At 44.9% G+C, this 15,926-nt stretch overlaps 1 protein-coding gene across 5 annotated transcripts in view; it reads right to left on the bottom strand.

Annotated features, from left to right (window-relative positions):
• Window positions 1-12,738: 12,738 nt before the first annotated feature.
• The window catches only part of LEPR (leptin receptor), a 37,379-nt gene continuing 34,191 nt past the window's right edge, over window positions 12,739-15,926 (bottom strand). For all 5 annotated transcript variants that reach the window (XM_054073622.1, XM_054073625.1, XM_054073624.1 and 2 more), the window contains one exon: window positions 12,739-14,374. In XM_054073622.1, the coding sequence (XP_053929597.1) occupies window positions 13,565-14,374 (810 nt within the window). In that variant the 3' untranslated portion in view covers window positions 12,739-13,564. The remainder of the gene's footprint in view (window positions 14,375-15,926) is intronic.

The raw sequence follows: 15,926 nt of genomic DNA on the forward strand, positions 1-15,926 counted from the left end.
CTACCTCACCACTCCTCCAGGCACACTTCCAAGCCTCTATCCCGAGGTTCTGAAGGCAGCGTTGCTTTAGCTGGATCAAGTCCAGGAAAGGTAACTGCAAGAAGCACATCCCTGGACAGCTGGGATCAGGAGGCTCCATGGCCATGTAGAGCCGTGATGGAGCCACAGACCACTGCTCCTCCAGCACAGCCCATGTGGGGCTGAGGGCTAAGCTCAAACAGAGACCCTGGGCAGAAGCAGTGGGCAAAAGCCCCAGGTGAGGCTGGCCAGGGCATTCTATTCTGCTTCTTACACGTGCTGGTGCCTTGCAAAGTGATTTGCTCTCTTTTGCTGCTAGGAAAAAATGACAAAAGCCACCTCAGGGTCACTATCGTAAGCAGGAGGTGTGTACAGCTGTCTTATCCCATCTTTCACACTGCGGCACATAACAAAACAGGCGCTTTATAGACCTTGGCCTCCTTTTCTGGACTTGGTCTGCACGTCTGTGTCTAGACACGTGTCCGTAAACTGGCCTGACACGCTTTCTCTTGGAAGTCTGTGAAGTGTCTGCATGACAGGTCCCTACCACATCACACTTCTTTTGTTTAGCTCTCAGTGTGTTTTGATCAGCCCCGCAGAGCAGATGGCACCACGTTCTCTGTACAGGCTACGATTAGATGTGTACATTGCAGTGTTTTGCTGAGATAAATTCAGCAGCAGGAGGAACGTGTCCCTTTCTTCTGGCTACTAGTGCTCCCATGCTTCTTATCCCTTTTCCCAGTTGTTCATCTTGATTGATGATATAATTCTCCTTAGGAATCAAATGCTTTTGAGGATGTGAGCCAGTCTTCTGCTTTTCCTCCTCCAGGTCACTACACGTTGTAAATAGGGCAAAGGACAGTTGTGGCTGTCTGCTGTAACCCATGCCCCCCACTTGCTCAGAGCTGTATGCAGACTGCTGGTGCTCATTCCTTGCAAGGGGTTTTCTTTGCTCCTCTTCTGCAGTTCACCGGCAGCTGGTCTGCAGCTCCAGGATGTGTTGCCATTGCCTATGTGTGCACACACACAGACAAAAATCACAAATCCACAGTGCAGGCTGGGTAAGTTGCATCTCATGCACAAACATCTGAAGTCCTCCATCACCCACAGCCACTAGCGGAAAGACTCGGTGGACACGCAGTATTTACATGGCAGCGCCAGCCCCTGTAGCCCAGCCGCCTTGCTGGGGGCTGCTCTGCATCAGCTCAGTGAGCAAACCTGAACCAGAGCCTCCGGTCCAGCAATAACACACTGGGTAAAGAAAACAGCTACAGCAGCTGTTGGGTCAATCTAGTAAATGCATAGGGAAGTGATTTCTCTCCATGCAAACAGGCTTAAAAAGATAAGGTCTTATTTAGCTTGCTTGTTTGAATCTAGGTTTTTCACTAGATTTAGAAAATTATGTCCAAACTTGTGTCTAATTCAGTCAGAGGACAGCTCCGCTAACATAACCAATTTTACGAACGAATTAATTTACCTGGGTCAGCTAATTAACATCAGCTTTCTAATAACATACCAACACAGTAGCCATGTAGACTTCCAACCCTAACCCTGTGTTTTTGTCAAGTGTGAAAAGGGATCTCAGACTGGCAAGGCAAGTCCCACTGTCTTTCACTGTCATATTTTGTCCATAATAAACAGAACATATTTTTAAAACAATAAAGTCTTCTGTGCTTTAGCCTGACAATAACCGATCCAACAAAAAGAAGCTGGAAGAAAACAAGACCACATAACCAACAGCTGTTTTAGAGCAATGAATGACAGCCTGATCCCTGACTCTTTTCATGGCAGGTGAGAGAAGATTCAGGTTGTCATTTGCATGGTGCACTTTAAACTTGATTCTATGATTAGTTTTGCTAACATGCTTGGGAATTTCCCTGTATTTGCCTATAGATTCAACAGCAGCAGAGTGTACCGCTGAATACAGGGCCAGCTGGCTCATGGCTGCTGGTGATGGAGTAAGCGGGATGGAGAGTTTATCAATGTATGCTGAAGGTGCATGGTTAGCTTACAAAATGTGGGGCAAAACCTGTGAATCCAAAACTCTGCTCTCTGAATCATCATCAGAGCAGATTTTTGCCTTCCTTTGCTCCTGACAGATGGGTAGGTTGTGAAAAGCTGGTTTCTTGCTGGCATTTGGCCCTTCTCCTCTACCTCAGACACTGACACGAATCTGGCTGGCATTTCTGGTTGCTGTGACCACTTAATGCTCATAGGCAGCACCATGAAGGTGTCACAAAGCAGCACTTGCATTGAAATAAACCTTCAGATATGCTGAATTTAGATTTCTGCAAAAGCTAGTGCAGCTTTAACCTTGCTACTGCAACAATGTTGAAGCAGCTGCTTCAGCTGTACAGCTCCAAGGGGTTTAGAGAGCAATCTGTTATACCCCCAGATAGGAAACTGGATATTAAGTCATCATAGAGTGATAAGGACAGGGCTCCTAATTCAACATCTATTTTCATATCCAACTGATCAGAAAAAAGCAAAAGAGATCCCCAGTTATAAGACAAGATGCAAATAAAATGCAGTCTTGTGCTTTCAGAGTGAATTTCAAAATCCTGTGACTTGAAAACCGAAAGGAAACTCGGCAAACTTCCCTCATACTAGAGACAGGAAGAAACCTCCCCACAACCATCTCTTTTCCAGCTCCAAACAGAAGAAATCACCTGGTCATGCGAGAGGGGGAGTGTGCAGGAGCTCATGCCCAAGCACCCAGCAGGGCTCGCTCCTGGTCCCAGAGCTGGGGAGCGAGTCAGTACCCCCTCTTCAGCTGGTGTTTGCATAACCGCACAACCGAAAGCAGAGGGATAGCAAGCTGTTCTAGCAAAACAGCATCAGGTCTCTGCAACTCGCTTCTGACATTAGGCAGGCAGAAGACTAAATAATTATTTCACTGCCAGGCTTTTCTGGCCCACATCTTTAATCATCATCCAAAGGTTGAAATAAGCCCCTGAGTGTTTCTTTCCAGCGCAAGTTCCAGCTTGCACTGTCTCCTGCCCACCTATGCATGTCTCCTCACCACCACATTGCCAGCTTTGATTTGGGAGAATTAACAGTGAGTCTGTTCCATGACTTTCCCATGACATCCATTCTTCTTCAAAAGATGAATGAATTTTCTTCAAAAACAGAGCCAAAAACCTGTTGGTTTCAATGTTGAAATCATAGAATCATAGAATGGTTTGGGTTGAAAAGAACCTTAAATATCATCTAGTTCCATCCCTCCTGCCATGGGCAGTGGCACTTTCCACTAGACCAGGTTGCTCAAAGCCTCATTCAACTTGGCCTTGAGCATTTCCAGAGATGGGACAGCCACAATTTTTCTGGGCAACCTGTGCCAGTGCTTCACCACTCTCACAGTAAAAAAATGTCTTCCTTAATCTAAATATCTCCTCTTTCAGATTAAAACTGTCCTATCCCTGCATTCTCTGTTAAAGAGCCCCTCCCCAGCTTTCCTGTAGGTCCCCTTTCAGTTCTAGAAGGCTGCTCTAAGGTCTCCACGGAGCCTTCTCTTCTCCAGGCTGAACAAGCCCAACTCTCAGCCTGTCCTCATGAGAGGTGTTCCATCCTTCTGATCATCTTCGTGGCCTCCTTTGGACTTGCTCTAACAGATCCATGCCCTTCCTGTGCCCAGGGCTCCAGAGCTGGATGCAGGGCTCTAGGTGGGGTCTCACGAGCACAGAGTAGAGGGGGAGAATCCCCTCCCTTGACCTGCTGGTCACACTGCTTTTGATGCAGCCCAGGATACAGCTGGCTTTCAGGGCTGCAAGCACACATTGAAGGCTCATGTTGAGCTTCTTATCCACCACCACCCAAAAGTCCTTCTCTTCAGGGCTGCTCTCAGTCCAGTTTTCTGCCAAGCCTATATTTATGCTTGGGATTGCCTCAACCCATGTGCAGGACTGTGCCCTTGGCCTCGTTGAACTTCACGAGGTTTATACAAACCCACCTCTCAAGTCTGTCAAAGTCCCTCTGGATGGCATTCCTTCCCTCCAGTGTGTTGACTGTGCCACACAGCTTGGTGTTGTCACCAAACTTGCTGAACGCGCCTTCAATTCCATTGTTTATGTCTGCAACAAAGATGTTAAACAGCACTGAAATGAGTTTCTCTTCTGAGAAGCAGCTTTGTAAAAGTGGGACGAGAAAGTTTTATGTTGTTATCCATCCTTAATGCTGTGCTAAAGTTTAAAGACATAAATGGATGTTTTAAAAGTAATTTTCAGGGATAGGAAATGAGCTTCATTTGCATGCAGAAAGGACCCATCTAGGACTATGCAAAGAGGTGCTGTGCATTGCTGGTGGTAAGAAAGGCGAGACAAGACTCTCTAATTACATGTGAAATACAAACAGAGGCATGCACTGCCGTGACCTTTATCATACCCAGGCTCCACACAACCTAGAGACCTCAACGTCCAAGGCTTTTCATCAACATTAAAAGCCCCCCTAGGATCTCCTTTTCTCCATCTCTCTTCATCATTTGTTTTTCCATTCATTCCCTAACCGCAGGATGCTGCATTATTTCATAAGCCATCAAGACAGATTTTCAGATCTCCTAGTGAGAGTTTCTCAGTGCCTTTCCCTGCTTTGCTGATGACAGCTCTTGCATAAGAAGCTCCTGATGGGTAGTAATTAATTAGAATCTCACACAGACAATTCACTTTTCTTTTGCTTAAGATAATTAGTGAACAGAATGACACCTGCCAAAACCAAACGGGTTTCAGGCCATGAGGGTGCTGCAGATTTCCAGTTTGGCTCTTCTTGAAAGGGAATTATTTTTGCAGGTGCTTTTGGTCTTCCTGGGGCTGCGTGCCAGTAGCACCACACTCCATTGGGAGAGCCACAATGCTGCCACTGAGAGTCTTTGCAAACAGCAGCATCCAGCCATGGGTAAAGTGCTGAAATGTCAGTGTTTAATTGTTGCACATCAGAAAGATCTGTGTGCACACCAGAGCCTACGGATTTGATTCAAGCCTTGACAAAATTAAGTGTTGTTGCTTTCCTAGCAGAAGGGAGACTGGAGGAGTGGGATCCTTCCTCTTACAGAAGTTCACACCAGAAACTTGCATTTTAATTACTTTTTCTGCAATAGGGAACAGATAAACTGGACTATACATAGCCAAATCACAGTCTGGGTAACTATTTGAAGCATGTATTGCTCCCTTCTGTATTTTTAAATCATCTCCCTCAACCTCCTGGCAGTGCCCTGATCACAGCCCAGTGTGCTGACGGACTTCTTTGCTCCAGGAGCGCACGGATGACTCACAGCCAACTTGGTATCCACCAGGACACGCAGTTCTTCTCTGCAGAGCTGCTTTTCAGCCAGTTGGCACCATCCTGTCCTGGTGCTTGTGCTGGGGAATGATTCCTCCCCAGTGCAGGACTTTGTATTTTTCTCTGTTGAATGTCATGAGGTTCCTGATGTTTCTCCAGACTGTCCAGGTGTGTTAGGTGCTCCTCCATCCCCAGGGATGCTTTCAGTGGGAGAGTAGGTTGTACAACAGAGCTGCTGAGCTCTTGCAGACAGACAGAAATGGGGTCTCTCCTGCCCTGCGCCCTGACAGGCTGAAAGCTCTCGGAGGGTCCTGTGAGGCTGGCGACTATATTAAACAAAAGAAATTTTGTGTTATTATTGTAAACCACTCACTGTGTCGGCGTGCTGAGACTTATCCAGACAGAACAGATCTCACTGGTAGCATCAACAGAGAGTGAGACCACGCGTCTCAGAGAGATGCAGGGATGCTTGGTGGGGTTTCCTCTGCTCCCCGCCAGCAGTGACCTGCCAGCGACAGAGCAATGGAGCGACTGCAGGCAGGCAGAGGACATTCCTGGCCTGTTCCTTCTGAGTAGCCTGGCCGTTGTGCCATGGGCTGGATCCTCGGCACTGAGAGGGGAGGGTGGCATGCACGCTTGGGGAACCACATTCTTGCAAAGAGGAATTCAGGAAATGGACTACAACTTCTGTGCAGAAAGGTGGTGCAGAAATAGCCCTTCTACTCAGCAGTGTGGCTCCAGCTGGTGCCTTCAGGTTAATTTGCCTAAATTGCCAGGGGATGGAAACCTGCCTGAGGCCAGCAATTACCCACTTCACCAAATTTCACCTGCAGGTCTTCTGAATATAAAATGCAGAAAGAAAGAAGACGGCGCATGACAGAGATAGCGCTCAGTACCCTCATAAATGCAAAGCCATCGTGCTCTGGTCATACGCTGTAGTGCTGCCATTTCCCCACACTTGTCAGTAGGGATAAGTTACGTTAGTGATAGTGGTAGTTTACTGCTGTAAAAGCCTAAGAAAGTAGGATAATAAACCCAACACTATTATACAGCATGTTATTACTCAGAATAGTCAAGTAACCACAAAAACACACCCCAGAAGCACATCAGACTGTAGATAGTTATTACAAACAAACTTAGAAGTCTCCAAAAATTAATACACCTCTCCCAGCACACAAATTGATTTTGGTTAGGATTTTTGGTTTTTTACACAGAGACAAATAAAAGGAACACACATCTTATCTCCCTCCTCCTGCTTCCCCATCCCCACCTATCCACACTGGCTACCTCAATCAGAGCAGGTTTCCCTGGCGCTGCTGGTCTGGGCAAGCAGAGCAGCAAGTGATGCAGAGGAGGGAGGGAGCCGGGGGAGGATTTCAGTCCTTTCCCAGGGAGGTGTCAGGGAGACAGTGGCTGCAAAAGAAATGCCTAAAGAGGTAATTTTACTTCTTCTGTGTTTATTTAAAGGCAAAAAAACTACCCACGTCATCCCACAACAAACTGACTGCATATTTCTTAGAGAAAACAACTTTCATTGTCTCCACTGATCACTCTTCCCATCTAGCAACCAGCGGCAAATCCTGCTTGCATCCACCACAGGATTTTTCCTCACCCATCCAGAAATAAGTGATCCATCGACCCCCATGCTTCCTCTCGGGATGTTCATGCTTGCCATGTCTCCCTGTGCTCTGTGTTGCTCAAAGGGACACAGTAGTTCCCAGTAGGCAGAGCCCCTACAGAAAGCAGGACTTTGCAGTGTAAAGTGGGTGACTGTGCCAGGGTGTCCTTTGGATGCAGGGCAAGGAAATGCTCAGGGGCTTGTAAAGTAAAATAACTGGAGGTGGGGACATGGGGGCTCCTTCCCTCCACAGCCCACGGAGGCTGGAAGGTGGCAATGGCTCCTTGGGTTAAGGTGTGAGCAGGGCAGGGGAGATGGGGACAAGTCACCTCCCATGGGACCTGTTGGCTTTTCAGGGCGCTTGAGGGCTTCATGTTGCCATTTCTGTCCCAAATCAGCCTGAACTGTGACAGAAGGGCAGGAGCTGCACACAGCAATGCATTTGTCAGCTTTCTTGAAATAACAGAGACAACCTGCAGGATCTCATCACAGGACAATATTTCACTCAAAGCAGGGAAGGAAATGCCAAAATCCAGGAAAAACACCAAGCAGGTTACTTGTGCTGTGCCAGCTGAACTAACAAAAAAAGGATTTGGGAAGGGACAAGGGCATGAGATCCACTCTTCACATCAGTCCTGTGAAGATCCACAGAAGGGCCAGGCTTGTGTGCAACAAATGAGCCACAGCACAGAAGCACAGAATCACTTAAGTTGGAAAAGACCTTTAAGATCATCCACCCTAGCAGAAATAGGGACACCTGCCCCTGATTTTTCCGAGCTCTGCCCTGCATCCGGCTGCACAGCATGGGACACTGCAGGACAACAGTATGTTACTGTTGAGGAGCCAGATGACCGGAACGCTCTGTATTATACAGCAACTCTGGCCTCTTCAACGTCCAGTTCCAGTAAAGTGCAAAGGGAAACACTAAAGATTTTCCCAATTTAAAAAAATATGTCAGTGATGGAGTTACACAGTGGAGAATCCCAGGGGGCAGGACAGGCTCTCACACGCAGCCGGCTCCGGTGCCAGGCTCGCTGCAACAGGCAAACTCCTCTTCAACAGGAATGCCAACAATAAACATTTTATGCACAAAAATAATTATAAAATTACTCTTGACACCCTTAGAAAGTGATGGTGTTCCAAGTTACACTCTCATCAGCAGGAAACCATTACCATAAATGCTCCAGAAGGGAAAGCCACACAGAGAGAAGGAATGAGTTCACAGTTTATGCAAGGGGAAAAAAACAAACAACCAAACCCTGTTTCACTGCAAACTTTCAAATCTATGGCTGATGGCAGAGATCAATGGCTCCAAGACAGACTAACAAGCTACATGTGTACAAAACATGCAAACCAGTTTCTTGCTGCTTCAAACAACAATTGTATTTTTAAAACTAAAGAGCATTTAACTGTAGCTTCAAGTGTCATGTAAATGGAACAATGACACTTTTTATTAATTTTCTTACGATAAATGAGCTTTACTCCTGAATACTCTCCAAAAGTAATTTGCAAGAGCTTAATATTAGGGATCAATATATACTTCAGAAGCTGCACATGGTTCCTCCTAATTGCTTGTACAGTTTAAATTGAAAAAGCCTTTCCATGGCAAAAAAAAAACCCACCTCTCTTCAAAATGACCAGCTTTACTGGGAATTAATGCAGCATTATTTGTAGCAAAGGCACGGGTCTATTTATGGGGAAGTGTCACTATTAGCAGCAAATAGAATCTGTGCTGAGTTACTCCTGGAGCCAAGCTCCAGGTTCATGGTGGCCCTGTGCCCTGGGGACATTCTGAAATGTGTTTCTGCAATGTTTTGGCTCTGCCAGACACTGATCCCAGGAGTGGTCCTGGCTGGAGGGGACTAGAGCAAACTAGAGATAAAGGTTGGAAGTAAAAATCTGCTTTGCCCCCAGCAACCCTCCTCTTCTGATGCAGATCTCGGCCTGACCCCATTCCCTACTTTCTCCTTGTTTCTTGGCAGGGACTTCCCAGGCCCTTTGCCAAGATGTGTCTGGCGCACAATAGTTGCCCCAAGCACGGGCTCCTGGCTCCATTCCATTTCAGCCAGCTTCTAGTACTCAACTCCCAAAGGTTAACCTCTCCTTGCAGCCCTTTGCTGTGTGGAATGACTGCTTTCCCACCACCCACTGCCTCAGCAGAGTCATTCTGAAGTGGGGCAAACTGAGCAGGAACTCCTATTCTGGCTATAACAGTCCAGCTGCCAGGAAAAAATTTCTTTGGGAGATTAACACAGCAGCTCAGTTCCCTCTGCAGTTTTCCACCTCTGAAACTTCAATTCTATATGTTACATAGCATATTTATATTTCACTGGCCTTCACAAGACGCGTGCCTGAAAGAGGGTTGTGCTTGTAGAATGAATTGCGGTATAGCATTTGGAATTCCTGTGTAATAGTAATAATTATGATGACGTTTCAGCTCTTAAAAATCAACACTCAAACTCACAACTGGTATAACCAAAATCCTGTTGCTGTAGGTGGAGCGTATCTCTAGTAGTACATCAAAGGGGAATTGTGCCAACAAATTGTCTCCAACAAACCAAACCGAAGGGCTGCCTGCTGCTCCAGCCGTTAACGTGACACACAGAGCCAGACGTGAAGCCACTGAGAGAAAGCGGGAGGGCTGTCTCCTTGCAGCTTTGTAGTAAAAACAACCCTCCAAAATTACCTTATAAAATTCCTTTGCCCAAGCACCGAACCTGCCCGTCTTTGTCTCAGACAGAAATAAGCAAATGAGATTTTACTCCTGCATAAAGTAAGTGCATTGGCTGCCCTGTGAAAGGAGGAGACCACTGTGAACACAGAATAACACACTTCCGTAACACGGCATAGGAAACGTTCCACTTTGTTAAACAAACAAATTATCTTGAAGTAGAGGTTAAAAAATAATGAGAAAATAATGCAGTAACTGACCCCAGCTCTTCACTTCCTCTCCCAAAGGCAGATGCTGCTGCAGGAGTGGCCACGCTGAACTCTTAACCAGAGACCAGGACAGAGGCAAACAGCAGCAGATGGTGTTTTCAGGATATGCAGATTTTGGCTTTATGCAAGAGCAGAGAAAGGTGAAGAGTGGGATTGAATGTCCATTCAACACAGAGGGAAACACCAGACTGAGAGCCAGTTTTAGGAAGTATTTATTGAACAAACTCATACAGCCATGTCCTGCCCTTCATTGTGGGCTGGGACCAGGGTTTTCCTGCTCAATCAGAACCTCAGGGATTGGGGACACGGCATGGAGGATGCTTCAGAAAAGGCACACCTACATTAAGGGATTAAATTGCTTGGTTCTACAATAATTATATTTAAAATCTTTTTTCTTTTTGCTGAAGCAGAAGAGATCAGCTCATATTTGCAACGTTTCTTACACTCATAGCAGGGATTTTTGTAAATACCTGATTGGTTTGGTTTTCTAAGCAGCACCACTTGGTCTGGCCGTTAGGAAAAAAACCATGATTGGTATGGCAGGCTCTCCAGGAAGACAAGGCTAGGCTCCCACAGGTGGCAATATCCAGGTATCTACCTGCTTCTATCAAAGGAAGACATTCTGTACTTCCTTAACACAGCAACCCTCGAGCACAGCGGCAGGCTTCACAGCAAGCCCAGGCTCCAAACGCCCTCCTGCCATCAGTTCTGTGGCACCTCAGAGTGCTGCCCAATGGGGGACAGAAAATTCACTCCTGCATTTTCCCACATTCCCAGGAAAGCCTTCACCTGTTCACTCAGCTGAATGTTCCCATGGTTAATGGTGCTCCTGTTCTTATGGATTTACTGGATACGGGCTTCGTAAGGTAAAATCAATGTGAGCTTTTTATTTCTTGTGAAATACAACCTTCAAACACAACTAAATCATATTTCTGGACAGTGTAATTAAAGAAATCCAAACCTCACGATGAGCCACGTTTTTATTATTCCAGTTGATAGAGAGCTGCACTACCCTCTTCACTTCCCAACAGCAAGACGTTTCAACAGGGCCGCGAGAGAGGAGCCTCTCCTCCAGCAAAGGTGATACCATTCTACTATGGCAGCTCTCAGAAAATCACATTTCAATAGTTCACATTACGTCTGCATCCCAGGTTGACAACAGGCGGGGGCTGATATGCAGGAAACTAAGTCTTACACTCCAAATTCAGCTGCACCATGTGAGGGAGCCCTGTGGCATTAGCGGGGTGGTTTAGTGGGGCAGCAGACCTACACCAGCCTCCCCGCATCTTCAAACTCCAGTGCTCAAGGGATGGTGGATTTGGTGGACAAATCATCAGGAGAAGCAGAATCCGGCACCCAAGTCTGTTCCCTTGGGCCACATCAAGTCTACGAGCCAGCAGGAGAGAATTTCTTTTTTCAGGTGAATTCTAAGTTTAACATTCCCCTGGGTACTAACCTCAGCTTTCCTTCTGGTACTCTATGGGAACCTTCAGGTTTGTCCCTGCCGCCTCTGATCACATCTTCAAGTGATAATGAGTTTTGATTACTAGCACAAAACAAGTTTTAATCCCCTCCCCCAGCTACACATCATATAATTGAAACAAGTACATTAGATTTGTGCCACATTCCACATCCACAAATGAAGACCCCAGCAAGAGTCAGGTTAGCAGCTTGACTGAGAAAAAGCAGTGGGTTTTTTATAAAGCTTGCCTTAAATTCAAAGTGCAGATATATATTAGCTTTGGTCCCTTTTCCTCCATGGGATTTCTTATAACTAACGTTAAAGTGCTTCCACACCTCTCCTACCATTTACTACTGTTGCTGTGTTTTGCCCTTCTATTTTTCATCGCTTATGTAAGTTTTATATAAATTTAGCTTTGGAATACACAATATATTCATGTTTTTTAGCTCCTCAAAATAGTTCTTTGAAAAGGCACGTACACAAAAATATTCACTAAATATAAAGTAGAAAAAATATATTTGGCTTGAAATAAGTGTGGTTTTCTTTACCTGCTTATCCCAGAAAATATGGTGGAGATGCAAGATGTAATTTTCCTCCTGTTTGAAGCTTTTCAGTTGAGTGGAACAGGGCTTGTGAAGGCAAACTGACTTCTCCAAGTCCATACAGACAGGCAAGCTCACAGAAGATCAAAACCACAGGATCCTCAGATCAAATTCTCATGTCCAGCAACAAAAAAGTGGAGATTTTACTTCCAAGTACATCATTTTACTTGGGTAACACCCCGCAATTATTGTCACCACAAGAATTTTGATTCTCTTCCTCTCCTTGCAGCACTGTAATTCTTTAGCTACTGGAACCGTTACTTCTTCAGGGAGTGTTTTATACACTGGTGCACTGTTTGGCACACGCCTCTGACCTCACAGTTTCTTTTACAGCTCTTTGATGCTACTGATGAATATTCAGTTTCTTTCAAAGGAGACACAGTAACAGCAGCCGCAAGTTTGCTGTCATTGGTCAGGGTCTCCCTTTCAACAACTGAAAAACAGCATTCTGCCTGTTTTTTCATGCAGACCATCTGTGTATTCACAGGCTCAATTTAACACAGATGTCAGCTAAGCAATAAATACATCAGAATTTTGGAGGAAGACGAAAAAAAAAGCCTAACAAATATATTAGGCATTTGTACAGTTCAAATGGATACCGATGTATCATAACCTGGCAGTCTTTCTGAGCAGCCAGTGGCAGTCACAAATCAATCCCAGTGAAATGACACATCCGAGCTTCTTCCCCCAAGCCCCCCATACATACATATTTCAATCTATATCTTGGGTTGCTCCTTTCTACCTTGCCCTTGGGGTCCTCAAGCAAACCCTAAACCAAGAACAAGCTCAGGTTGCAGACATGTTTGAAAAGATACTCTACTCCCAAACAGAGAGAAGAAATGTGTATGGGTCTGCACCACCAATAGACACATTGCTCACTCCTGTGGAAAACATGGTCCTGTTCAACAACAGTAAACTGAAGGAAACCCACTGCTACAGAACTGGGCACAACCTGCATTGGGACTGTAAAAGGCCACTTAGTACACATGAGAAAGAAGCTGTGTTCATTTGGTGTAGCCTGCTTGAACCCTTCCTAGCCCTTGAGGAGTGTTTGGGAATCTCAACACCAAGTCCTGCAAACACCCTGACACCTCCACATCTCCCAAGCTGGTGGAAGAGTCTCTTGACATCACTAACAACACCCGGGAGGGGCTGCTCTGCTCTGCCTGCCGACGAGTAATGTGGTGGCCATATATTTTCGTGACTAGAGAGGGCTTGCAGATCTGCCGGAGTCTCTGCCCTGGGGATAGACTACAGCCTAGCACAGAGTCTACGGACTGAGCATGAGCACAGGCTGCATCTGGATCACGTCCCATTCTCTCACTTCAACACCTATGGCACAGAGTTCAATTTCAACTGCAGTTCTTCACGGGCTGCTCATAAATACACATAATAGGCACCAACAATGGACAATTTGGCACCAGACACTGATGAATACAAGCAGATATCTAAAGGATGGCCTCACATTTGAAAATTAGGTCAAGAAATGGAATTTCTTCCTACCAAAATCCTGGCACTCAAATATAGAACCAGTTACTCAGCTTCAAAATAGGAGAGCTCCTGAAAGAAGTCAAGAGAGGGAAAAACTAGGGGACACATCAACACCTAAAAAAACCCCAAAACATTAGGAGTATCAAATTGTGGTGTAACAGCTTAAGAGTTTTTCTCTGTGGTCTCTTGCACCTTGGCAGCAGTCATCTGAAACTGCGGCATATATGACACGATGGCTTTATACTTCAGGCTGCTTTGGATAAACGCATTCAAATGAGGAGGTGTGTGCTGAAGAAACCCCATGTCTTTGAGTAGCTCACCTGTATGGCACTGACACATCGTCCCAGAGCTTTCTGTTAAAAAAATGCCATTTTCTCTTTTTTCCAGTGATGTTATCCCTAGGTAATACAGGCTCCGCTCAGTACTATCTCCATCTGTGAAAGTGTCATCCTGATCTGAAGGCTCTGAAAATCCCTCTGAAGAAATAAGGGAAAGAGTCTTGCTGGGCAGCCTGCCAGGTGGATCAGGTAATGTGAGGAATGCCTCATTTCCCATGTTCCAAGAGCTACCTGAGAAGGTGCCTGTAACCAAGGAATCCTCAGCTAAGAAGCATCTATCAAAACAACTTCTTAGATTCATCTTCTCTTCATAAAGCCTGGTTGATCTGGAGTTACCGATAACGGTAGCATATTTAGTATCAGACTGCCTTGTAAGTTTTTCACTGATTTGGTCATCATGGGAGCTCTCAGAGAAGCTGCTACTATTGAAATGGCTGCTGGAACAAGCAGAGTCATGTTCAGAGTCTTGAATGTTTGTAAACATTGAATTGATTACTAAGAAATCTTGTGTGTCTTCTCTTTTCAACACTTTGGTAACACTCATGTCTTCCAGCACTATTCCAGGTTCCAGAAGAAGAGGCTCAAATGACATTGCTTCAGGGTGCTTGATAAAAAGATGCTCAAAAGTTTCAGGCTAGAAGAAAAGATATATTTTAATGCTCATTTATTATTTAATAGCTTTATTTCAGTATGAAGCTACTAATTTTAAGAATCGCAGACAAAACCCCCATAGTTTTAGTACAAGTATATAGTTGAAAATGCTCTAAAACACATTTCTTCTTTTCTTTATGTCTGTGCGTAGATGATGATTGAGGGACAAGATAAAAATGCTAGAACCTGTTTGTGTCAGGTGCTGCAGAGCAAGCATTCTGTGAAGTGCTCAGTATTCCAGCCAAGACAGAGTAACGTTTCAGCTGAAAGAGAAGGAGCCAAATGGTCCTATTCATTTCAACACAAATATTGTTAAAAACACACACAAGTGCTTTGCAAGACAAAGGTCTTATGCCCTTAGGTGTCCTTGGCTTTTTACTTAGACCGTGAAAACAACAGACATAATAATTTACATGTCAACTAAAGTAACTTTCCCTGCTAGGATTACATTATTTAGGGTCAAATTCAACCTTGCCATAGTATTTTTAGAGCATTCCCATCTGAATAGCAGCTGTATATTTGAAATGCAAGAAGAGAAACACACATTTATTTTGGAGAGATGTATGTTTTACTACTCCCTACTATACACCCATGTGAAACACACAACAGCATGAACTGACAGTAAAACTGAAACTCCTAGCTACAAAGGAAAATTCAATCAAAAAATATATATTTCCTAATGAATTCAAGACAAAACACATAGATAAAAACAGATTTCGTGTATATTAGGAAACCATATTTTACAGTAGGAAAGCTGCCAAAACAATGAGGGACACGTCAAAATACTTGGACTACTATGCAATTATAGAAAAGAGTAACTAACTTGCATATCTTAGGCTACTACTTTAGTCTAGCTACGAGTGACGCCGATGACCCAATGTGGCAAAGCTGGTGAGCAGGTTTCTAACTGCTTTGGTACTTCCCACACACAAGTCCATCACCTTCCCACACTGAAACCAACCTGCACACCGGAATCTCTCCTTGTCTTCAAAATCACATATAAAAGTAACCATCTATTCAAATGGGCTGTAGGTTCCCACTATACTGTACATAGCAAGCCATAGTAATCGTTACTTGTATTGCCTGATGAAAGCTACCCTCCCTCTCACAGCTTTGGTAGGAGCTGACACAGGAACACTGGCACTGCTGTGCCGAAGCCAATTAACAGTCCTTTCCACGTATATTGCCCACAGTGTCATTTCCAAGTAGGAGTCATACATTATCGGGAAGGTTTTGAAGAACCAAAAAGCCATGTTTCCTCCTGATTCGCCTGCCCTCCTCCAACCAGCAGCTGCTTTATCCTGAACAGAGATAGTTTATATTTCCTCCAAAATCTGCTTGCTCCCTCTCCCCAGCCCCCAGGACCTGCTCTTAAAAATGCATATGGGTACCACAGAAAGCATACAGATATTACTGCCAGCAAAGATTAAATATTATACATAACATTCAAAAGCAGGATCATTGTTTGGCAAAGGCCACCATCTGTCAACTTGGACACATCACTTACTAAAATAGGTCAGATATTTGATCAACTA

The sequence above is a fragment of the Cuculus canorus genome, chromosome 8 (assembly GCF_017976375.1).
Source record: "Cuculus canorus isolate bCucCan1 chromosome 8, bCucCan1.pri, whole genome shotgun sequence".
Lineage (NCBI taxonomy): Eukaryota > Metazoa > Chordata > Aves > Cuculiformes > Cuculidae > Cuculus > Cuculus canorus.